At 40.3% G+C, this 24,534-nt stretch overlaps 2 protein-coding genes across 3 annotated transcripts in view; both read right to left on the reverse strand.

The window, feature by feature from the left end:
• The window catches only part of dhrs3b (dehydrogenase/reductase (SDR family) member 3b), a 224,881-nt gene extending 219,011 nt beyond the window's left edge, over positions 1-5,870 (reverse strand). The window contains exon 1 of the mRNA XM_077528430.1: positions 5,860-5,870. The gene's annotated coding sequence lies outside the window, so the exon portion shown is untranslated. The remainder of the gene's footprint in view (positions 1-5,859) is intronic.
• igsf21a (immunoglobin superfamily, member 21a) overlaps positions 1-24,146 on the reverse strand; it is a 209,204-nt gene extending 185,058 nt beyond the window's left edge. The window contains exon 1 of one of the 2 annotated variants that reach the window (XM_077528427.1): positions 23,643-24,146. In XM_077528427.1, the coding sequence (XP_077384553.1) occupies positions 23,643-23,700 (58 nt within the window). In that variant the 5' untranslated portion in view covers positions 23,701-24,146. The remainder of the gene's footprint in view (positions 1-23,642) is intronic. The other variant, XM_077528428.1, reaches the window with a different exon arrangement.
• Positions 24,147-24,534: the final 388 nt, after the last annotated feature.

The following is a 24,534-nucleotide window of genomic DNA, read 5'->3' on the forward strand; positions in this document are numbered from 1 at the left end:
TCCTGACTACCAGGGGGAAAAATTGTGATATTCCCCAATCTTTGTGAAGTAACTGGAATACTGCAAAAAAAAAAAAAAAAATTGGAAAAAAAAAAGTTTTTATTTTTAAGCTATGATGTGTCCACTACAGAGGACATTTTTAAAATTTAAACGCTAGGCTCAAATGCAGTGAAAATAATTCAAACAATACTTTAATGTGTTCTTAAGAGTCTTTTAGAAAACATGCTAACAACATTTAAAGCCTAAATTTGTGCAACAAAAAGTGTTATGCATTTTTTCCTCTTTCCTAAAAAGTGCTTGCACTGAGGGAAGCCATTTTCTTTTATGATGCAATCAAGGGTAGCAAAGCCCCACCCCTACACAGTTGGTATTAATGCGAAGCTCTGAATATCCTCCATAGAGCACAGAGTTAATTCAATCGCATACACTGGGTGAGCGATATTAAGGTTTAAAAAGGTCCACTACAGTGGACAAATTTGAATTGCTGGTAGTCAGGATTTTAATGCAAATTAAAATAAATCAGATCAGTCGATTAATTAAGTGGAATAATCAATAGATTAATGGAATCAAAAAAATATCCGATAGCGACAGGACCAATTACAATATTGTTAACTACTACGGTTCCTGCTAGTCACGTGACTGCAATTAACTGAGGCCACGTGACCACTACTCATCACTAGAACGGCCATGTGACCCCATCAAACATGCAATAACGAGTCGTCACTCGAGTCATGTGAAAAGCATCCAAAAATCAGACCGCTAACCATAGCCATGAAAACACTACTACAGTCACTCCTACAATTAAGTGATCAATACTATAACCATCACTGAGTAATCCAGCATGATACAATACAATATAATAAAAAATCGAAGTACCTTTTGAGTTTTTTTTTTTTTTTTTTTTTATTCATTCAAATTGTCTGTTTCCCACCTGATGAATGAAGCAATTTTATGGTTTTCAGGGCTAGCACAAGTGCTTGACTTGCCCGACTTTTTTTTTTTTTTTTTTTTTTGTACGAGAACCATTAGAAGAGACCCATCGTTGATAAAACCAGCCCGCGGCACTTCACAATCTTTCATTCATTAGAAATGCTCAATGGCAGCGAGGTGAACTTCTGTGCTATGCCGCTCTCCTTTTATAATTAAACCCACTTTTTAGAATAAAAATAATAATAATAATGAGGATGACTTATTATTGCACCTTTTTCTAAGTCCTTGACAGCCTGCCCGTTTTTAATCTGCTGTGGGATTTTAGGCCGCCCGGGGGAGTGCACACTTACGGTCACATGTTGTAATTCTGACATCAGCCCCCATCACGCTATCGGGCATTATTTTTTCGATCGCGTCGAAAAATAAAGTGGAATGCCGAAGTGCCGTTTTTGCGCGGCTGTTGTGTCGAGAGCGCGGCGGATGTTGTCGAGGGAGGCCTGGCCAAAAAACAGCAGGTCGCCTTTTCATGGCCGTTTCCTTCGCTACTGATCGTGTGAAATGTCTCCCCGACAGAGATGTTGTCGAGAATGCGTCGGCAACAGCCTTTTTTTTTTTTTTTTTAGCGAGCTGCTTTGTCTGTTAAACAGCAGGCTTTGAGGATAGCGTTAGTACGTCGCATCCCCTAAGGGCTTGTGGCCTTGCTGTTTAGACTGCGTCCTCAATCAAAGGGAGAAAGGATGCGGGGCTTTCCAACTCTCGCTTCCCCGGCTGGCTATATTCTAATCCTCACCATCGTCTGATGTCTTTCCTCGCGAGTGCAGCTCTGACAATGGGATTAATATAAACTCCTGTGTTGCCTGAGATGGAATGGTGAAAGGAGGGGGGTGTGGAATTATGCAGCCCTCTGTGCTGACAACTGGGAGATTAGCATGCTGATAGCTATCGGCGGCGTCTAGCAGCCGTGTACGGCGTTTCTCACTGAAGGATGACAAATGTTATGCCTTGCCAAGCAATAACTGGAACCATATTGGGTAACCTGAGTGGGTGTTTACAGACGTGGGGGACTCGGGTTAGGGGACTTGACTCGAGTCACTTATGAAAAGACTCGACTTGACTTGAATGTGATTGATTGTGAATGAGTTTGCATGGCCAACTAACTAATAATTTGTGAATAAAGGTTGAAATTGACTGTATGACTTGCCCGATCATTGATTTGAATGTCAGTATGTAATACAAATGCCAAAAAAAAACAGCCAGTTGATTTGGAATCATGACCTGATGTGCAATACTGTTCCACTCCAGTGCAGTAGGGGGCGGTATTCCCCACTTGGCCCCATTACAAGTGGGCCGTAATGATGTGCAATACTGTTCCACTCCAGTGCAGTAGGGGGCGGTATTTCCCCACTTGGCCACATTACAAGTGGACCATAATGATGTGCAATACTGTTCCATTCCAGTGCAGTAGGGGGCGGTATTCCCTACTTGGCCACATTACAAGTGGACCATAATGATGTGCAATACTGTTCCACTCCAGTGCAGTAGGGGGCGGTATTTCCCCACTTGGCCACATTACAAGTGGACCATAATGATGTGCAATACTGTTCCACTCCAGTGCAGTAGGGGGCGGTATTCCCTACTTGGCCACATTACAAGTGGACCATAATGATGTGCAATACTGTTCCACTCCAGTGCAGTAGGGGGCGGTATTTCCCCACTTGGCCACATTACAAGTGGACTGTAATGATGTGCAATACTGTTCCACTCCAGTGCAGTAGGGGGCGCTATTTCCCCACTTTGCCACATTACAAGTGGACCATAATGATGTGCAATACTGTTCCACTCCAGTGCAGTAGGGGGCGGTATTTCCCCACTTGGCCACATTACAAGTGGACCGTAATGATGTGCAATACTGTTCCATTCCAGTGCAGTAGGGGGCGGTATTCCCTACTTGGCCACATTACAAGTGGACCATAATGATGTGCAATACTGTTCCACTCCAGTGCAGTAGGGGGCGGTATTTCCCCACTTGGCCACATTACAAGTGGACTGTAATGATGTGCAATACTGTTCCACTCCAGTGCAGTAGGGGGCGCTATTCCCCACTTGGCCACATTACAAGTGGACCGTAATGATGTGCAATACTGTTCCACTCCAGTGCAGTAGGGGGCGGTATTTTCCCACATGGCCCCATTATATTTGGACCATAATGAGCAAAAGATAAAATACTACCATCATTTTTCTCGTTTACCAAGCCCCAGTCCAATACCAAGCTTAAACACGCACAAGCAACTGAGGTAAACGGTTTTAAAATAGCGGTGCCGAAATATAATTTAGTGATGATGGAAGCGCGGTTAAAATAATGATGACGAAGTGATGGATTGATGATTTACACTTTTGGTTCGGCTTGACATGGTGTTGGGCGAGTGAAAACAACAAATGAAATTTGCGTGCCCTTCTCGGCGTACCCACAATTCACAATCACTTCAATGTACTTCCTTCGCAGTAACTACTATTTTCCGAATAACAACGGATCCGGCGCTATCGTTTAGCTAAGCGGCTAACACAAGGAAAGCGCATTGCGAGTCAGGCGTGTTCTCAGCTTCCCGTGACGCGACGGAGGTCTCACTATCCCCTCTGAACGTCGGCGTAATGCTCGCTCAGCTGTGGCGGTCTCTAATGCGGGCGTTCTCTCACGCTCGCCTCGCCTCTCGATGAGGAAACGGCCGCCGCAGCATGGGGGCATCCATCAAGACGAATAAAATGACAGCAAAGTTGTTTCAATTTAACAGGGAAGCGTATTTTGCCAAACAGGTGCGTCGTGACGGCGCAGGATGGAAATGGCTACGCAAATGCAATATGATGGGAAGCCATTTTGCTTAATGCGAACGCGACGTCGGAAAGGCCAGGGAAGAGTGAAGACGCATTTGAGCAGTTGCCATTTAATCAGCACGTACCGTACCCGAGGAACAATATTTCTTTCAAATGTTGAAATAGGTTTTAAATTTATTGATACGCTCGGTGGTTCGTTTTTTGGTCAGCACATCACTGGCCTATTCTATGCATGATGCTGCAGATGGGAGGTAGACTGATGGACATGCACAAACATAATACAGTAAATAGCAATGCACCATAGAAGATAGACAGCCAGTAATCAACCACTGAGGCCAAATGATACATGTAAATAAAATAAATGGGCCCCAGTCATGAGCTACTGCACTCAAATGAGGCATTAAACAGTCACTGTTGGGATAAAACATTAGCAACAACAACAACAACAACAGCACTCTGTGATGCTTTCATGGCCCATCCAGACCATCGGAAACTACCCAACTCGCTACAATATTTTTTCTTTTAAAGAAATTCATTTTAGATCGCCAAAAATACAGAAAAATAGAGTTTTCCAAAATGTCAACATAATTTCTCAATGTATTTATTTTTTACTTTTTTTTTTTTTTATAAATTAAAAAGTGTTGGGACTTACCAGTGTTTGCAGTGAATGAATAATTAAATAAATAAATAAATAAATAAATAGTTTTCTGAAGTTTTCTACTGTAAATAAAGTTTTCCAAAATTTCAACATAATTTCTATATTTATTTTTTTACTTATTTATTTTATTTATAAATTAAAAAGTGTTGGGACTTCCCAATGTTTGCAGTGAATAAATAAATAATTAAAAGTTTTCTAAAGTTTTCTACTGTAAATGAAGTTTTCCAAAATTTCAACATAATTTCAAAAAAAAAAATTACTAATTTTTTTTTACAAATTAAAAAATGTCGAGACTTCCTAGTGTTTGCAATGAATAAATAAATAAATAAATAAATAAATACATAGTTTTCTAAAGTTTTCTACTGTAAATAAAGTTTTCCAAAATTTCAACATAATTTCTACATTTATTTTTTTTTATAATTATTATTTTTTAGAAATTAAAAAGTGTTGTGACAATGTCAGCAGTGACAAATGTATGAATTTTGGGTTTTCGTCAGGGTTCAAAAGATCGTCGCAGACGGTGAAAAACTGTGAATATGTTTGAAATGTCTTTGTAACAATTAAAAAGTGTCTGTGAACATCTTTCAAATCCTGATGAAAACGGCAAATTTGCTCGGTTGGCAAGCATTCACCGCTCGGTGAGATTCCAGCTTGATCGGCCTTCAGATGCTGATATTTGTCAATACGCCAAATATCGGCACCGATAATCGGCCCGGCCGATAATCGGGCCATCCCTTAATTTAAAGCTTTTTCAATTATCACCAGCTACTAAGAGAGTAACCAAATATCCCCGTGTATTCTCCACAAGTTCCTGCAAATTACCACGGTGTGCAACATACAATTTTGCAACCCTGATATTTTCTGTTTTTCGGTTTTGAGCACTGCAGGTTTCTTCTCAGCAGAATACATTTGCCCTTGAATATCTCCAAATAAAATGTGTTTACACACGGTCCATAAGGGGAAAAAAGGTGTTCTAAAGGTTGTTGACTTAAAGTTTTACTGTCTGCCTTAATAAATACTGTATCAGAGTCAAGTTCCACATTTTTGTGAAGAAGAAGAAGAAGCAGCAGCCGAAGCAGAAGACGTGAAAAAGAGGAGTGAGGGCGTGAACACGCGGTGAGCTATAAGGAGGCTTCCCGTTGACTTTTTTTCTGTTTTGAATGCCAGCAACGCTTCCAGCTGTGAAATGCGCGAAGACTGAGAAGTGGTCTTTCAAGCGTCTTATCTCCCGTGCGTGTGCGTGTGTGCGCGTGTCGCCATGGCAGCGCAGGTCCTCGGCGGGTAATAATAATAATAAAAAAAAAAAGTTGGGAAACTACAATAAAAAGAAGGCTGATCAAGATGGAAATGTAAACACCAATATAAGCAGTTTGCATGTTTGGAAGGTGACAACGAAAGTGGAAACTCATATTATTGCTATAGTCATGAATAAATGCATGAAGGTGGGAAAAAAAAAAAACATAGTACACCAGTGGTTTATTTTCTTCTTCAGGACATTCTAAATGTTTGAATTCATGAGTAAAATGGGAAATCTAAAAGTGAGCGTAAGACATTTTAGTACTTTTGGGATATATTAAACTTGTTTGGGTAGTTTTAATACAACATACGTTTTACTTTTAGCTAAATATTTCTTAAAAAAAAAAATATATATATATATATATATATATATATATATATATATATATATATATATATTAGGGCTGCACGATATTGGCAAATCATGTGATATAGTTGCTGAATATAGCAATATGGATATTATTGCGATATTTAATATATACCTACAGAAATGACATTTTTTTTTATATACGGTAATTAAAGAATTACATTTTTTTTTCATGCAGGAAAATAAGCAAACTCAATATATTCTTAGCCAATGAATTACTCTGTTAAACCGAGATAGATTCCACTAAGTACTTTTTGTTCCTTTCTATTATTGCTCTTGTGCAATCCATCCATTTAACAATTGCCTTTTTTATTTTTTATTTTTTTAGACAGCTCTCTTATCTGGTTTTCACATCAGCTCATAGAAATGTGCTCGTAGAAATGTTTTTTTTTTTGTTTTGTTTTTTTGTTTTTTACCAAAAACACCACTTTCTGACTAAAAAGCAGAGAAAATAAGCTTTTTGTGAAAAATAAATCAAGCGGCGTGAATCCTCAAATAAAAATAAGACTGAGAATGGGCTTTTGATGGCATAATATTAATTTATTTAATCATTTGTTAATTTACGGTTTAATTTATTTACCCATCCATCCATTTTCTTGACCGCTTATTCCTCACAAGGGTCGCGGGTGGTGCTGGAGCCTATCTCAGCTGGTTCTGGGCAGTAGGCGGGGAAATATGCCGTGAGCGGCACTGACTCACCGCATGGTTCGAGTTGAACGTCTGGCTTTTTCACATGGCGATTCCAATTGTCGGATATCAACGTCCACGGCAGTGAATGAGTTAAGAACAATATTGCCTAAGAATTGATAGATATGGCGATTCGTAGTGAGGAAATGGTTTCCCTCTGTCCTCAGACTACTGATATGAAATCTCATTCAACATCGACTAGCTGTAAAAATTCATCAGAGTTTGAGGAAGATTGTGTGAGAATTGCGACTTTTCTTGGAATGACAGTCTCGATATTGTTAGCCTTTGTTTTTAATCAACACTTCATTCCGACGACGTCGTCTCGCTTCATGATAGCAGACGGATCGTTTTCCGTCTCTGCCTTCTGCTTGTTTTTTTCCCTGTGACACGACTTCATTGTTTCCTGTTAATCACATTCATTGCAAACGGGATTGAATCCGGGCTGCGTGAAAAGGTCTAATATCGCGCGGGATGAATGAGTTTCTGAGCCCTGACGGCACGGCCACCCCCAGATCACAATCAACACGAGAGATGCAAGATTACAGGATTTACACTTTTTATCCACAACGGGGAGACGACGATGAGACATGACAACAACAACAAAAACAGCCGCAGCTGAAGCAGGCAGCTTTCGAAACTTTGTGTGAAAAGTGTCACCAAAGAGATTGTAGCCGAAATCTGCCATTTCCAAACCTAATCACAACGGTGGAATATGAATAGATACAGTAGGTTGTTGCATAAAAAATATGTTGCCTCAAGACTGAAAGTCTAGAAGTACTCATCTGAGGACTGCTTGTGAACTTACAAATTTATATATGTGATTGTGGTTGGCCGATTAATTGGGCTGACAGTTTTTTGTTTGTTTGTTTGTTTGTTTGTTTTTAACTTACTTTTTTTTTTTTTTACTTTTTTTACTTTTTACTTAGTTTTTTTTTTTACTTTTTTTACTTTTTACTTACTTTTTTTTACGTCTTTTTACTTTTTTTTTTTTTTTTTTTTACTTTTACTTTTTCTACTTTTTTTTTTACTTTACTAATTTTGTTTACCAGAGATTTGGGGCTCTATTTTTATTGACAGACGCACTTCTAAAAACAGGCGTTACTTTTTACTTACTTTTTTTTTACTTTTTTTTTTTTTTACTTTACTTTTTTTTTTACTTTTTTTTACTTTTTACTTTTTTTTTTTTTTTTTACTTTTACTTTTTCTACTTTTTTTTTACTTTACTAATTTTGTTTACCAGAGATTTGGGGCTCTATTTTTATAGACAGACGCACTCCTAAAAACAGGCGTACATTTTTTTTTATTTTAATTTTGTCTTCATTTTTGTGCTAGGACAAGTTTAGTTGACTCTTCTGGTGGACCGAAGGCTTTTTTTTTTTTTTTTTTTTTTTTTTTTATTACATACCCCCAGCACACCTGACAATTTAGTGACGAGACACGCGACAACAAATAAAACTAAAAGTAGACTAGAATTAGACCAGCTGAAAGCGGGTCTAAGTTGGGGCACAGGTGGCGTAACACGATTTCGGAGGATTAATTCTTTAATTAATTAGTTGAATGAATGAACGTACGATCGGTGGTAGAAGGCGGTTTCCAAGTCCCGACTCCACAGTGGCCGAAACTTTACATCATATTTTTTTTTTTTTTAAATAAATAAAATAAAAAAATAAAATGTATTCCGATCTCTTGCATGTACATGCCATGCATCTCCGCGCTGAATTTAGAGGGAATGAGGGGAAACGCTTCCATTGGATGGCTAACGAGTCCGCTGCGTTCTCTCCCACCTTCCGCTGGGTGCGTATTTTGTTCTATTTTTGCATCCTTGTGAACCGGACTTTCCAAAATGCTGAATGTGATGTAATACCAACTTTCAATTGGTGAATTCCATTCCAGTCCCAAGCCATAAAAATCAAAACGCCGGGAATGGCGAGCCGTAAAGAGCGAGGCTCCGAACAAACGATCATCCCAACGGCACCTGAACGAATCTTTTTACGGCCACAATGTTTCCACACTGTTTATTAATTGCTTAATATCAGCTCACCGTTAACCATCCTGCGGGTGGCCGCCCCTCCGTCTGCGCTGATAACACGGCTCATACTGTATTTAATATATAACGGCTTCTCAAGCGGCAGTAAAATTAATTGCGAGTCATTTCGGACGCGAAGGATGGCAATTTCATATCAGAGATTTGTGCTCTGGGAGAGAAACAGCTACTTGCATAAAAGTGAAGACAAATGGAAGCGACTGCGACGAGGCTTACATTAAAAGTCACATCGGAAGAGACGCAATTAAACAAAAGCCATTGTACGTATGCTAAGCAGTACTTTTACTGTATGCGTGTGCGCGCGTTATGTTAAAGTACATTTAAGGTGACAAATAATGCCAAAAAATTTTTTTTTGCACGATATGGAAGCCTTTAGCGCAATAAAGGAATTCACGTTGGGTGGCTATGCTTGTCTTACATGCCCTTGCAGTACACCTACACAATGAAGAGAAGAACATATTCATGTAGCAGGCTGACAGTGCCAAGATTTAAAAAACAAAAAACAAAAAAACAAACATTTTGGTGCATATTCAGGAATGTGCTTTCAATTGTGTTAACATAATGAGCTAGCATCATTTCTTCCCCGAACATTTTGGCGAAGTCTCTGCGTGAATAATGCATGAATCCCAGTGACAATACATAGACAGGAAGTGGCTATTTATGAAGGTTTAGTCTCGAAATTATGCTGTGGTAGCGGCCATTCAGCTCTCTTGTTTTGGTTTGTTTTTTTTAACTAATGCTTTGCTTGTGCTCCACCCACTCATGTCTAACTGTCTTGTTGGTTTCTCGGGTTTCTTCACCCATGACTTGGCAGTGACCCCTCCTTTTCTCACAGGCGGAGTACACAGAACCATGAAAGTCAAGGGTTATCGATGTTTATGATAAGTGGCATATTAACTCTTTGACCGCCAAAAACGTTTAATCGCGATTAGTAAAATCACAATGTATGCTGCCATAAACGTTAAATGACGTCATCTACGTTTTTTTTATTATTATTATTCTTTTTTTAAGTCTAAATACAGCACTGCCTGGTTAATGTGTTGTGGAATCAAAAACAACCACTATCTATGGCCAGCAGATGGCAGCATTGTGTCTCTTTTCAATGGGTTGTGACAGAATCTGATGAAATCTGATGAATGCTTGTAATCGGCGAAATCGTCTGGCACTGTGGGCGTTGTTGTTTGTTTTTTTTGATAACGTGTGGCAGTAAAAGAGTTAATACACTATGAAAACTGAAAACTGACGAAACTTAGCTGTCTTCTAATGCTGATTGCTGCAGAACGGAAACGGATAGAAACATACTTTTTTTTTTTCCTGATGAAAGAAGAGACTTTAATCTTCCTTTTGATATGTTCCATGCTTTTACAGCAATTGAACACAATTTTCTGTGGGCCTTGCAAAATCAGTCAAAATTCAGTAAAACAGCCGGGAACGAGATGTGAAAATGGCGGCGAGTGAATGAGTTAAAATAGCAGAATCGAAGGCGACCCGATGCTTCTTGTATGGTACGGTAACAGCACTGTCGGAATTTCCACAGTGTCACGGCACATCCTCGGCTTCCCGTAAAGCGCTCTCAACTCGGCGCTGGCGTTCCCGTTGGAGATTACATCCGATCACGCTATGACCCCTCACAAGATCTGTTTACGCAACAGGTCCGACCCGTATAGCAGCTTTTTCCAACATCCTCACTTTAGCTCGGAATGAACACTGACAGTTTTACCAGGCGGGAATAAATGATATCATCGTTGCTTTGTGTAAAAGATGCGGAGAAAAACAACCTCTGCTTTACTTCAGTATGAATTGCCATCTTCAATGCGGAATGCAGCCGTTCAGGTGGCCTTACAAGAATTCATGTCGGCGGAGATGAATTCTCTATTTGCGCGAGGTGAATTCGCAGGTTTTGCTGATGAATGTTATCGCGTGAGGCAGACATGCCGGAATGTCCCGCCGTGGACTGACTCATCAGGCAGGACCTGCTTGTTGTGCGATGACAGATTGACGGCTTTTATTATTAGTCGTAGTATTTTTAATGCGGGGATGTTGTCCCCAGGGCAAAAAAATAAAAAAAATAAAAAATCTCCCCATGGCTCAATTGGGAGGAAGTCAGCATGCATGAAGTGGGAATAATCTGTCGGATGCATGCGGAACCCACACGATCCTCGCTTCCTCGCCCATCTGCACAGCTTCAGCCTATCCAGTGACGTCAAGTGCGCAGATTAACAACCCTCCCCCCCGTTTTCCCTCACATCACATTCCTTCCCTCCTTTCCCTTCCGTGTTTTCACGTCTAATCCGAAGCTGCTGCCGTGCCGCGTTAACTGGCAGCTTTCGACCCACGCCGATAATAAACCCGAAAACCAAATTCGGATGAACGCGCACGATTGACTGTGTATTAAAAACGGCATTCGTTGCCAGATATTGATCACATTGCAAATGGTATGAAAGCAATTTTCCAGATTGGGGAAAGAAGACATCATAAATCTCCAGGTGTTGTCAGATCTAACTTGTGTTCATTTGAAATTGTTCCTGTAGTCTTGATATTGAATACAAAATATTCAGGAAATGTTACTATCAAGAACATGCAATTCAAATCTGGTCAAATTGACCCTGGGAAATATCATGTGATATCACATATTAGGGGTGTGAATTGCCTAGTACCTGACGATTCGATTCGTATCACGATTCACAGGTCACGATTCGATTCGATACCGATTAATCCCGATCCGAATTTATAAGTCGATTGTTGCAATTTTTTTTCATTCAAATTTAGAAAATACTAATCAGTAAGCTTGTAGAGTGAAAGATTTATATGAAAATGTATTATTTATTTATCTTATAGAGGTTGTAATCTGTTTCATGTTTGAACAGCATTAAAATAAAATATTAAGGCTTAATGTTCCGTTCATATAACATTCTTCCATGCTCAAGGTGTGAATCCTAAAAAAAAAAAAAAAAAAAAAAATCGATTCTGCCGATTATTGAATCGATTCGAGAATCGCGCGATGTAGTATCGCAATATATCGCCGAATCGATTTTTTTTAACACCCCTATCACATATCTGTCATGTCTGGGGTCACGCCAGGGTTAAGTTAAGAGTTCCCGACCTGTTAAGTTTGGGTTCACGACCGTGAGGTCAAGTGTCCGTTTTGAACTGACGTAACAATCATCTGGTTTCAACTGAGAACGCGATGTGATGTTTCACCAGCTTTTATTCTGTGTGATGTCAATCTTGAGTCCTTTACTTCGTGACAACCAATCAGATCGATTCACTGTCTGTAGTAGCGTTCTGAGAAGTGATTGTGTTTGCCGGATTATTGCTTAATGTCCCTCCGTGCAACTCTCTTTGTGTCTCGTCTCGTCGAGTTTGTTCCACGCCTCTCGAGCACATGACAATATCTGAGTGTGTAATCCGCAGAAATATTAAAATAAGGACATTGAGAAAAAAAAATTGTACTGTTTGACTACCATTCAGCAAGTGCAAACTTTTGTGCCGGCGAATTTATGAACGATTGAATGGACGTCTTAATTTTCCTCCATGAACAAAATACACATCAGCAAGTTCACACGTGTAGCGATGTAGCACTTGTGCAAGCATTGAAGAAAATAAAGTATGTGCTTTTAATTACTCACTAATTATTATATTTCCACCGAGCGGTACAATATGATTAAATACCTTACACCCTAATTGAGTCTGTGTTTCAAGCGCGGGTTTTTCATGCAAGATGGCTCCAGAACAAGTCGCTTGTGCTAACAACCAGCACACGTCACTTTACAGATCCACCCTCACAAAAGCGTTCACACAAAATAAAAGTGAAGGGCCCGTGCGTGGGTACCGTATTTTACGTCAGAAAACACCACAACACGCGACGTATTTTGTGCGCATGCGTTTTACGTCACCGATGCATTCCATTCACGGATCCGAGTTCACAAAAAAAAAAAAAAATGCTAATTGGACTGCAATGTGAGCCTAGCTGGAATTTAACCCCCAAAATACGAAGCGGTCGTCCCCAAACAGGAAAATCCGCACGTTTTTCAAATCGCCGTAACTCCTGAATTGTTTTCGCTAGCATCGTAATTCCAACGGATTCTGAAAGCGGAGAAGCGGAGCTTTTGCGTCGATACCACATATTGTCAGATAGATGGTCACGTGTGCAGGAGGGGGAAATGGTTTCGACAAAGGGGAGAGTGATGCCGCAGACAGGAAATGACCGTAACTACGGAATCATTAGCGCTAGCGTAATTCCAAAGTGGAGGAAACGGAGCCTGACGGTGAGACTAGTAGTAATAGTAGTATCTAAAAGGTTTCAACCTGATTTTGCATTTGTCGTGTTCTAGAAGAGATACTCGTAACTTCCATGCCGGTTGTTTTTGATGAGGTCGATATCAATCCTAAAAATGCAACTTAGCCGTCTTTTGTCCGCGGAGTCAGTGTTCAAATTACGCGACTGAAGATCATAGGCGGTTTCAAGTCTCGCGAGGGGGGGGGGGGGGGGGGGGGGGGGGGGCGCTCGTTTCCGGGCTGCAGAGGGGAATCAGAATTGCTTCAAACTCCCACGCAAGCCAAAGACTTCAACCAGGAAGCCTTACATGTGCGAAAGAAGGACTTTCGGAGGGGTGGAGAAACGCAAGTTAGTTCACCGTTTCAACTCCCTTGCCCAAAGCCCCAAGTTGTCTCGGCTCATCACAAGATTTCTCATTTGATCGTTCGAAGGGAGCTTGGAAAATGGAGGAAATGAAATCTGCCGTTTTAAACATTTTTCATGATGCTTAATTCTCTTTGGTTGATGCAGCAGGAGTGGCTGCAGGAAAAGATTTGTCACGATGCTTCCGTATTCTATCGCATTGTTTGCATTGTGGCACACGTATAGGAGACACCCCCCCCACCCCCCCCCCCCCCCCCAGCGGCCCACCCTGAGGCCATCGCATCCTCTTGAATGCAAATATCACGCCGGCGTGGCTGAAAATATCTTCATCGTTTCCCGGCCTCTCTCTCTCTCTCTCTCTCGCTGAGTGCAAACATCCCACTTTGGCCTGCGGGAAATGTCAACAGGATGATTGTTTTTTTCGCACGTTTCAGCTGAAAGGCTGATAGCTGCCACATATGCTAATGCTTCATTATCTTCTAACGTGTAGCATATTGCCGTCGAAGACGTTTCCAGGGACGTCGTGCTGCTCTTTGTAGCCATCTTGGGAATATATCGTCTGATTTCACAGTATTCGCACAATTTAATGTTAAATATCAACTTTCCCCCCCATTCGCATTCTGTACAATCATTTTTGCTAATTTGGACGATGCAGTATCTCGAGCACGTTTGTTTTTGACCAATCGCGCCAAAGGATGAAAATGTCTTTTTTTGTCTCATCTTAGGAAAAAATAAAAAATGTGTAAATAATTGATTTGCATATTTAGAAAAGCTCTTCCTGGTTTATGGCTAACCAATCATTGCTATTAGGGGTGTGAATTGCCTAGTACCTGACGATTCGATTCGTATCACGATTCATAGGTCACGATTCGATTCAATACCGATTAATCCCGATACGAATTTATAAGTCGATTGTTGCGATTTTTTTTTCATTCAAATTTAGAAAATACTAATCAGTAAGCTTGTAGAGTGTAAGATTTATATGAAAATGTATTATTTATTTATCTGAAATTTCAGTCTTATAGAGGTTGTAATCTGTTTCATGTTTGAACAGCATTAAAATAAAATATTCAGGCTTAATGTTCCGTTCATATAACATTCTTCCATGCTCAAGGTGTGAATCCTAACCCGAATATTTTTCCATTAAAAATGGAAGTTTAAAAATCGATTCACACACACACACACACACACACACAAAAAGGCAATGATGATAAGACGTTGAATCGGTAAGACTACCGAATGAACAATTCTGAGCTCTTAAAAAAAAAAAAAAAAAAAAAAAAAAAATCGATATTTTTTTATTGAATCGATTCGAGAATCGCGCGATGTAGTATCGTGATATATCGCCGAATCGATTTTTTTTAACACCCCTAGTGGAGATGTATGTATAAGGAAACATTGCCCCTTAGTTAGTTTTTAATCCTCTTTTGAACGATGCTCAATTTCTTTTCAATGTAATTCAGGTCAACCACTTGAGTGCTTTTAGGTTGCTGCATGCCGACTCCCTTATTTTTTGTTTTGATTCAGTCACTTCCTATTACAAGGTTAAACGTTATGTATTTCTCCAAAGCACACACAGCCACAGCGTTAGACTGTCGCATTAGAGCTATCAGTAGAATACATAATGGAGTGAAAGACTAATGGGCTTCGTCGAGCTGTGCGAGATTAGCAGTTTATTCACAACTAGATTGTGCAGTGTGGATAAAAATAAAAAAAAAATACAAAATAAATACCGCAGTAGGATAGTAATTAGTTAGTGGCTAAACTGGAAGAAAAGAAAAAAAAAAAAAAAACTTCCTACGTAACTAGTCTAGATCCTCAAAGGTTTGCGCATAGGATATTAGAATTCTTTTCACAACTTAGGACATGTACGGTTGCTTTGGTACTGCATTACTGCTGTGAAAAAAAAAAATCATTTCATTCTGACGTAGTCGAATCATAAGAATGTTTCTCTAAAATTACACAAATGCTGAACATTCAAACCGCCGTTGTGTCTGTCCGACGTTTACTTCGGCAAGAATGAAAGGAATAACATTCACTATCAACCACCTCGAGATCGTAAATATACAATCGTTTACCTGTCAAATGGAATCATGTGCGTAAAGTAGCGAGCCACATGCTGCTTCACCTCCGGTGTTGCCGCAGTTACCTTGAAAAAGTAACTTAGTTACTTTACTGATTACTTGGTTTTAAAAGTAACTAAATTGCGTGACTGATTACTTGATTTTAAAAGTAACTAAGTTAGATTAAAAGTTACTTTTTTAGTTACTTTCAGCAGCTGCCGATAACACCACCATAAAAATAATGCGGTCGAAACGGAGTTCCAAATACTTTATTGAAAGTGTATTTTTAACATGAAAATAAAGTTTTTTTAAAAAAAAAACAAAAAACAAAATAGGCAGTCTCTCTTGACTTCTTGTAACGTAAATACTTTTTATAAAACAAAAAATAAAAATCTATCCAGGTTGAAAATGAAAATCCCCTTAATTCCTCTATTGTTTGTTCCGCTATTCCAAGTGCGTACACTTGAGTCGACTCGCGCATGCTGCAAACGTGACTTGTCTGACGTCACCCCTGGCGAGAGGGCGGAGACGACCTCATCGTCGTAGTTAGCGGCAGTTGTTTGTGACTGTTACAACAGTGAGATATTTTGCCTTCTTCATGAAAATGTGGAGTAACGCATTGAATCTCTGGACAGTAACTTCTAATCAGACTACTTTGTAGAATAAAGTAACGCGTTAGACTACTAGTTACTTTGGAAAGCAAATTTTTTTGGAGTAACGCGGTTACCGGCAACACTGTTCACCTCATCCGAATCCAGGAATCACGCGGGCTGTTTGTTTCTGCGTCAATGTCAGACGAAAGCAACTCGTCTTCCCGTCCGTCTGCAATCATTTTTTTAGCATTTTTTTTTTTTTTTTTGCCGCACGCGAGAGTGTGCCTGATGTCTGTGGGCGAGGCCACTGCGCCCCGAAGCGACAGGTTGAAATGATCTGAAGGGCGCCGAAGCAAAGCCTGGAGGTGCTTTGCTCGATAGTGGCATCGCCGCCGCAACCGCTTTCCGTCAGCCGCTATCTTGTCAGTGTGTCGGCAGCAGACAGTCACGGTGCGACGGGAACCATCAGAGCCCAAAGAGATCCGGCGGCTGTTAAATCCGCCGGCGTGGCTCCTCGCATCTATCTATCTTCAAGGCAAACGGTTTTGTGTGCCGGATGATATATTTTTTTCCCCCCCTCCCTGTCGATGATTTATTTATTGGGTGGAGTGAAGGGCTTTGGGATCAACTCTCCTAATCTTGAATCTTTCAAATTGAATGCTTTCTTTGCACGTTAAATGTTCCAATTAGGATTAAAGTCAAAGCAGGCATGTCGCCAAGGTTTTTCAGATCAGGTCGTCAAAATCATTCGATTCAAGTGCCAGATTTTGGTGTATGTTTTTTTTTTTTTTTTTTTATAATGGCAGCTACATCCTCCAATTGACTAAAGTCAGGCTCGTTCTAACCATAAAGTCAAACACGAGCGAAGTTGGCTCTGGATCCAAACTTGCTGGATAAACTCATTGATAAACAGAAACCATGATGGGGTTTTGTTTCTTATGACTCGCCGATTTAGTCAAGCAAATTCAACATGTAAAAAATCCCAATCAGGCAGTCACCAAACTCTGTAACCTCATCAGCGATGTTAAATTTCTGCTGTTCCTGCGAAACACGGAAAAACAACCGTCACCAACACAACAAGCTTCAAGACTTTCCTCAACAAACGTTTGCGGTCTAAACTCAACATCAAGTGGACCGACATGGGCGGAAACTAACAACTGTGGGAAGGTGCAGGACAGGACGTGTGTTGATGTTGAAATGCTACGCATGCGTGTCGATCAGACAAATGGAACCTGGCAAGGAAAGACAAGAAAGTCCGAGAGTCACTTAAGGAAAATTCCACAAGCAACTCGGTAAGTTTTCAAGTAACAATTGGAGATCACTTGCGTGTGACCGACGCGCCACGTGGCATTAACTCATTTACTCCCAATAACGTATAAAAACGTTTTTTTTAAATGTTCTAAGTGTCCCAAAGACGTATTTATACGTTTTTTTGTTTTGTTTTTTATGCTAGCTAGAGCATAGAGAAGGCTTTGATGCAGCCTCTCAACTGCAAAGAACGGTTGCAGAAATGGTAGTTATTACACAAACGGCCAGCAGGTGGCAGCAGAGCAAAGGAGATCAACCAGGGCCATGTAGAAAAAAAACTAAATTACTTCCAATTTTAAATAGATTTGTGAAAACTGATGAAAGTTAGCTCTCTTCTAATGCTAATTGCTGCAAAACGGAAACAGATAGAAACATACTTTTTTTTCCTGATGAAAGAAGAGACTTTCATCTTTCTTTTGATAGGTTCCATGCTTTTATAGCAATTGAACACAATATTTGCCTTGCAAAATCAGTCAAAATCCAGTCAAACAGCCGGGAGGCGAACGGGATTGCGAAATGTGAAAATGGCGGCGAGTGAATGAGTTAAAAAGCCTTCAGGACGACTGAGTCTTAAGCATTTCACTTCTTTGACATTGGAGACGGACCACCGCCGGTGTTTAAGTGGTATGGTAGTTAATTATACACCTTGAACTCTGTTGTCGCTGTCCCGCTGACACCGCCAAGCATCGAATTGCCTGAAGAAACAACGAAGCAAAAACGGCAACTTTGGCAAGTTCGTGTCTTCTGTTATGCCTCGGATGCACGCAAGGAAGCGTCTATGAAGTTTTAGATATTCTTTTTCAAAAAACTCATTGCAAATAACTTTTTCTAGAACTTTCAAGTATTCATCTGCGACTGTGAAGAATGTTTTTTTTTTTTCTGAAGGTTATGATTAACTTTGAGCATTTTGCCCATTTCCGTTGCCATAACATTTAGTGACGTTACATAAGGTTTTTGTCAAAACCGGTCGGGAATACCAGACTGGCATATGGTCTCCATTTTCATTTGGGTTATAGAACAAATGGCGATGCCCAATTACCCAAATTTTTTACGCAATTCTAAAATGAAAACCGAGCCAAACGTACCCATCAGCCTGTTATTTCTTCGTGTTGTCTTTGATCTGGATACTGTAGAGAAGATCCTTTGCAGCTTCAGGTAAAACTAAATTGGATGCTAGGAATAGGTAAGGGTAGTGCCAATCTGTTGTGCTTTGATTACCGTATTTTCCGCACTATAAGGCGCACCTAAAATCCTTAAATTTTTTCCAAATCTGACCATGCGCCTCATAATCAGGTGCGCCTTATATATGGATCGATATTGAGCCGCAACAGGTCTCGCTGTCGAGACGCTATCGGTGGCGCGCATGCGCAGAAGATCCCGCCATCTTGGATCGCTAGCTAATGCTAATACTTTACCTCAGAGAAAATAATAAAACAGCTGTTTATTCATTTTGGGAGTGAATGGAGTTGTCAGAAAGCTGCTTTGTAATCTATTAATAAAGTTTGACTGACCTATCTGACTGTTTTGTTGACATTCCCTTTAGCGCAGCACCATCTAATGGATGCATAACGTAACCCCAGCCTCTACTATAGCACCATTTATATGGAAAAAGTTTTAAAATATGTCATTCATTGAAGGTGCGCCTTATAATGAGGTGCGGAAAATACGGTAATTCATGCGATAAGTGGTTAGTCAACTCGGACAACAACCTGCTCATTCTGTGTTGTTGGTTGACTAAAGAATAGAAAACAAAACAAATATCTCATTTAACATGCTCATTGATTGGCTCATGAAGCTTTTGTTTATTGAGGGGGGGTCAAATGTATATATTTAACCCGCAGTAGCTCAAATCCGTCTTCCTCGATGCTCAGCATCTTTCTGATTGATGAATGTACAAACAAGTCTGAAAACGCTGCCAAATTCAACCGGTCACAAATCATGACAATGCAATTCGGCCTCATCCTGTGGAGAGAAATCAATTTAATAGGGGGAATCCCTTTGGCATACAGCGGCCGTCTGAAACATTGTTGAGAAAGGTAGCGGCACCCGGGTAAGAACGACGCCTAGAGCGTCGCACGGCCTTCGCTTTACTTCATCCTGCCACGGCGGCTTTTTCTGTGGGATCCGACCAGACGCTTGAGCCTTTGCTCCCTCTCGCGCACCGCTGAGCCTCGGGCGTCCATGAATCACTCGCGTCTTCACAGGTTTCCTACCGGAGAAATTGACATATTGAACACTGGAAAGCACCCCCCACGAAGCCGTCCAGTCTTTCCAGTTTGACCCTCGAGGAACATCAAAAACCGGAAACAAGAGAAAATTTGGAAGCAAACTGAAAATATTTCAGAGGAATTAATGAACAAGGACTCGTTTAACGCATTCATTGCCAGACAGGCAAAAAAAATGCATCATTTGTCGTCTTTTTCCATCAATGGCAGTGAATGAGTTAAACGTGGTAAAAATTAATGAAGCAATTATAAATTGTTGATATAATGTACAGCAGGGGTGTCCAAACTTTTTCCTCTGAGGGCCACACACAGAAAAATAGAAAGCTGCAAGGGCCACTTTGATTTTTTTTTTTAAAAGTCATTTATTAACACATTCATTGCCAGACGGGCAAAAAAATGCATAATTTGACGTCTTTTTCCGTCAATGGCAGTGAATGAGTTAATATAGGTTTATTTGTTCAATGCAATTCTAGCCCAAAAACTAGTGTTGTTCCGATACCGATACTGGCATCGGCAGAGGTGCCGATACTGCATTAAAACAGTGGTATCGGTATCGGTGGCTACTCACAAGTAACATGCCGATACCATTAATTCCAACACTATTATAGGATTTTGGATGCAGCATCTTGTGTCTTGCTGGTGCACGACATTCACTGATATGTGACATGTTCACTTGCATGCCGATCTAAGATATCCTATTGGCCCTTGAATGCTCTGAACCAATGGCAGGACAGCTTTTTCATGTTGAGGAAAAAAAAAAAAACTCAAGTATCGGTATGGTATCGGTATCGGCCGATACTGCAAAGCTGGGTATCGGTATCGGTATCGGGGGCCAAAAAACGGTATCGGAACAACACTACCAAAAACAAATACAAAAACTAACCGTTTCCATTTCCTGCATTACAAATTTTCTTTTCAATGTACTTTATCTCTCTTTAAAAAAAAATAAGAGCAAAATTATGGGCCTTGGTTATTCACCAATGTAAGTCTTCTTCAGTGACCTTCAGGGGGAAATGTAGTTCGTTGGATAGACGCACTACATGGTTGCAACCAGCAGAGGTGCTGTTGAGCCACTCAATTAGATTGCCAACTAAAGAAGAAGTTTTCCGAGCAGCATTACGCCGATACATTGCTTGTTGTGGTGCGTTTCTCGTCACCGAACACTTTTTTTTTTAATGAAACGCAACTTGCTCTGTCAGGTCTTAAACTTGCGACGGGCAACCGAAGAAGTCAAAACGCATTTGAAAAAGACTCCATCGCAGCCAATCTAATCCATCTGTCAACCGCTTGCTTCCTGAACGGGATCTGATTCCTCTTAATGAACGTTTGACCTCCAGCGGAAGGGCTGAGATCAATCCTCATCATAACGCTTACCTGAAAACCTCAATTGGACACAAAACCCGCTGAAGACGGACCCGGTTTGCCAATTAAAGCACAACGGATCCACGTCTGCGCCAACCGACCAACACCAGTGACATACACCAAAACACTTGTTTGCAAACTGTGTACACAACCACATAAAAATTTACTGTCCCTTTCAAAATAACTCAACGCAAAGACGTTAATGTTTAAACTGCTGGCAACAAAAGTGAGTACACCCCTAAGAGAAAATGTCTACATTGGACCCAAAGTGTCCTAACAACGAGACTGTCACAGGTTGCCATGACAACATCTCCACCTTTCAATTGCGGATGCCCCCCCCCCAGATGCTCAATAGGGTTTATGTTTGGTTACATACTGGGCCAATACAGCACCTTCGCGCTCAGTATTTTATTTAGTTATTTTTTTATTTTATTTTTTTATATAACAAAGAAAAGGCCTCGTTTTTTTATATTTTTTTTTATAGATTTTTTATTTTATTTTTTTTTTAAGAATAAAGGCATATTCTTTCAAGAATACAGTCCAATTTTTTACGGTATAAAGTCACCCCTCTCCAGATGAAAAGGCATAATGTTATAAAGTTATATTATTATATATTTTATACAAAAATATATATTTTTTAAATGTTATATTTTTATATTTTTATCTGGTTGACTTCGTCTCCCTCATTAAACTTTCTCTAAAATATAATATTACAGATTCATTTTGCGAAAAAAAAATAAAATACATCTGAATCTGACTTCATACCAATAGAAAAAAAAAATGTAAAAAAAAATTCAGCAACAAAATAAGCCATTTTTTCTCACTACATTGCAACTCATTTCTCAATAAATAAATAAAATACAAATGATGATAACACTACAACTTTTTTTTTCACAATTTGGCATCTATTTTTAATTCATTCCACATTTGGGATCATTCCATCCTTTTATGTTTAATTAGAATTACAATGGAAACATTCCATCCCGTAAAGCACAGGTGTCAAACTCAAGGCCCGGGGGCCAGGTTTGGGCCGCCACATCTTAAAAAAAAAAAAACTGCAAATTGTCTTCATTTTAAATAACATTTGAGATTTATGACCATTTTTTGCTACCAATATCTCTTTTATAATACAATGAAAAAGAGTTCAATTTTTTTTTTCTTTTTTTGTGAATGTGACACCCCTACAAGAGCTACCTGGACCCCAAAGTTTGAAAACACCTGCACGAAAGTAAATCCTCACTTAACATTCAGTGTCCCTGGGGGAAGAAGATGAAAATACTCGACGCCCTCCATACTGTATACAGCAGAAATGTCGGCTACAGCATAAATAATTATTATATAATATTATATATAATTATTCATGCGTGAATAAAGCAGGTGTCGTAGAATCACTCTTGGGGAAACATTAAAAATGGCGACCCAACACCGGTCGAGTGACTCGTTGACGTGCTTAACTCTTTGACCGCCAAAAACGTTTAATAGCGATGAGTAAAATCACGATATATGTCGCCATAAACGTTAAACGACGTCAACTATGTTTTTGTTTTTTGTTTTTTTTTAATCTATGGGCAGTGCAATGTCTAAGCGCAGCGTTGCCTGGTCATTGGGTTGTGGAATCAAAATTGCTCACTAACTTTGGCCAGCAGATGGCATGATGGAATTACAATGAAACATGACGGAATGTGATGAAATCGAACGTTTTCAAGGATGATCAAAGCCTTTTGTCATGTTAAAGTTTTTTGTTGTTTTTTTTTTTTTTTTTTTTTTATAACGTGGCAGTAAAAGAGTTAAAGGCACACACAAAAAAATCCTGGCCGAGGCGTCAATTAAACATGACGCACGCTGCCATTTTCTCCTGCAACACAAAACAACGTATACACGAAATGTCAACATGTTTTTTTTGTTCCGTGAATCAGCCCCAAAAAAAAACGTTCGATCCTTGAACCTTCTTTTCACAGCCACTTGTTTGACGCAAGCATCGTCCGATGAGCTCTCACTTTACTGTGTGTGCGTGTTGGGCACTGAACAACCTGCAAAGGTCAAAACGCTTCATTTCATTTCATCATGTGCAAAAGGGGGAAAGCACGGCATCATTTTTGGTTGCGGTTGTCTTGGCAGTGAAAGTTTATCCGTGGTGTGAATGAAAAGTGTGACTTGCACACAGTTTTTTTCATAAAAAAAAAAAAAATTATAATAATAATCAAAGGTTTTGAACCTTTTCATGGCTACTCATGTCAAAAGTCTTGATGCCAAATCACACCGGCTGCTTGTATTAGTGCCATCAACCTCAACCTCCTGCAGTCGTCCTTATGTCATCACGCAAAATGCATTCATAATATTGGGCTGGCACGCATGGAGAGGCATGACAGTGAAAGGTAACCGGAGGGAGAGATGAGGTGCATATAGCGCCACACTGCTGTCGAGATTTATTTTTTTATTATTTCTCTACCTGCAGCTTTTATGTTATTTGCTTGGAATGATGCTGCAAGATTTTTTTATTTTTTATTTTTTAATTTCCCAAGTGCACCTGCAGAGGGAGTTAAGTGGGTCCGGAAAAGTTGACCTCCACCCCTGGACTGTGTGCATGTGTGTTAGAAGAGAAATGTGGGAGGGTGGGGGGGGGTTCGATGCCACTCACCCACGGCTAAATCCAGCAGATCCGCGCACAGGAGCAAGCACAGCGAGAAGACGCTCATCGTCGCTCCTTTGTTGGCGTTAAATCCCAAACTCGGCTGACGTTTACATGCTCCCCGGGATGACGTCGCGGCCGTGCGGTGCCCACCATTCCAGAGCGACGCGGCTGCAGGGTGCCCCCCAACTAGAACTAGTAGTCATCGCGCAAGTCCAAGTGCAAGCCGAGGCAAAAAGGCGAGGCGAGGTAAGAAGGCAGGCGGAGAGGGCGCGCAAGTTGCGCACGGATGCGATGGGGGGGTGTGGGGACGGGGGTAAAAAGGTGGGAGGGGATTGGGGGGGGTGGTTGGGCACAAACAAGAGAAAGATATTTCAGAATGGAGGTCCACGGTTTGAGACTCCGCTTCAAACAAAAGGCGGCTGAGGCGAGCGGGAGCCGCGCAGCAGTGACAACACAAGGAGAGGTTGGGATGGAGGAGACGCTCTCTCTCTCTCCCTCTCTTTCATCCCAACCCTCCTCCTCCTCCTCCTCCTCTTCATCCCGCCACTCCTCCTCCTCCTCCTCCTCCTCCTCCCCTTCACACAGACGCACAGTCATTTCTCTTTTATTTCACACAGTTGCGTTCGTAATCTCCAGCCTGGATTGGAACTGCTCTAATTCTGTCCATTAAGATGATTTAGTGCCGCCCAAAGGGGATAAAAAAAACAACAACAAAAAACAAAAAAACAAAAACACAACACAACAACAATTAACACATTCACTGCCAGCCCAGAAAAAAAAACTACATCACTTGACGTTTTTTGCCGTCAGTGGCAGTGAATGAGTTTTAATATACGAAATAAATAAAATAAAAATAAATAAAATAAAATAATAAATAAAATAAAAAAATAAAATAAAT

This window comes from Festucalex cinctus, chromosome 8 (assembly GCF_051991245.1).
Source record: "Festucalex cinctus isolate MCC-2025b chromosome 8, RoL_Fcin_1.0, whole genome shotgun sequence".
Taxonomy (NCBI): Eukaryota; Metazoa; Chordata; class Actinopteri; order Syngnathiformes; family Syngnathidae; genus Festucalex; species Festucalex cinctus.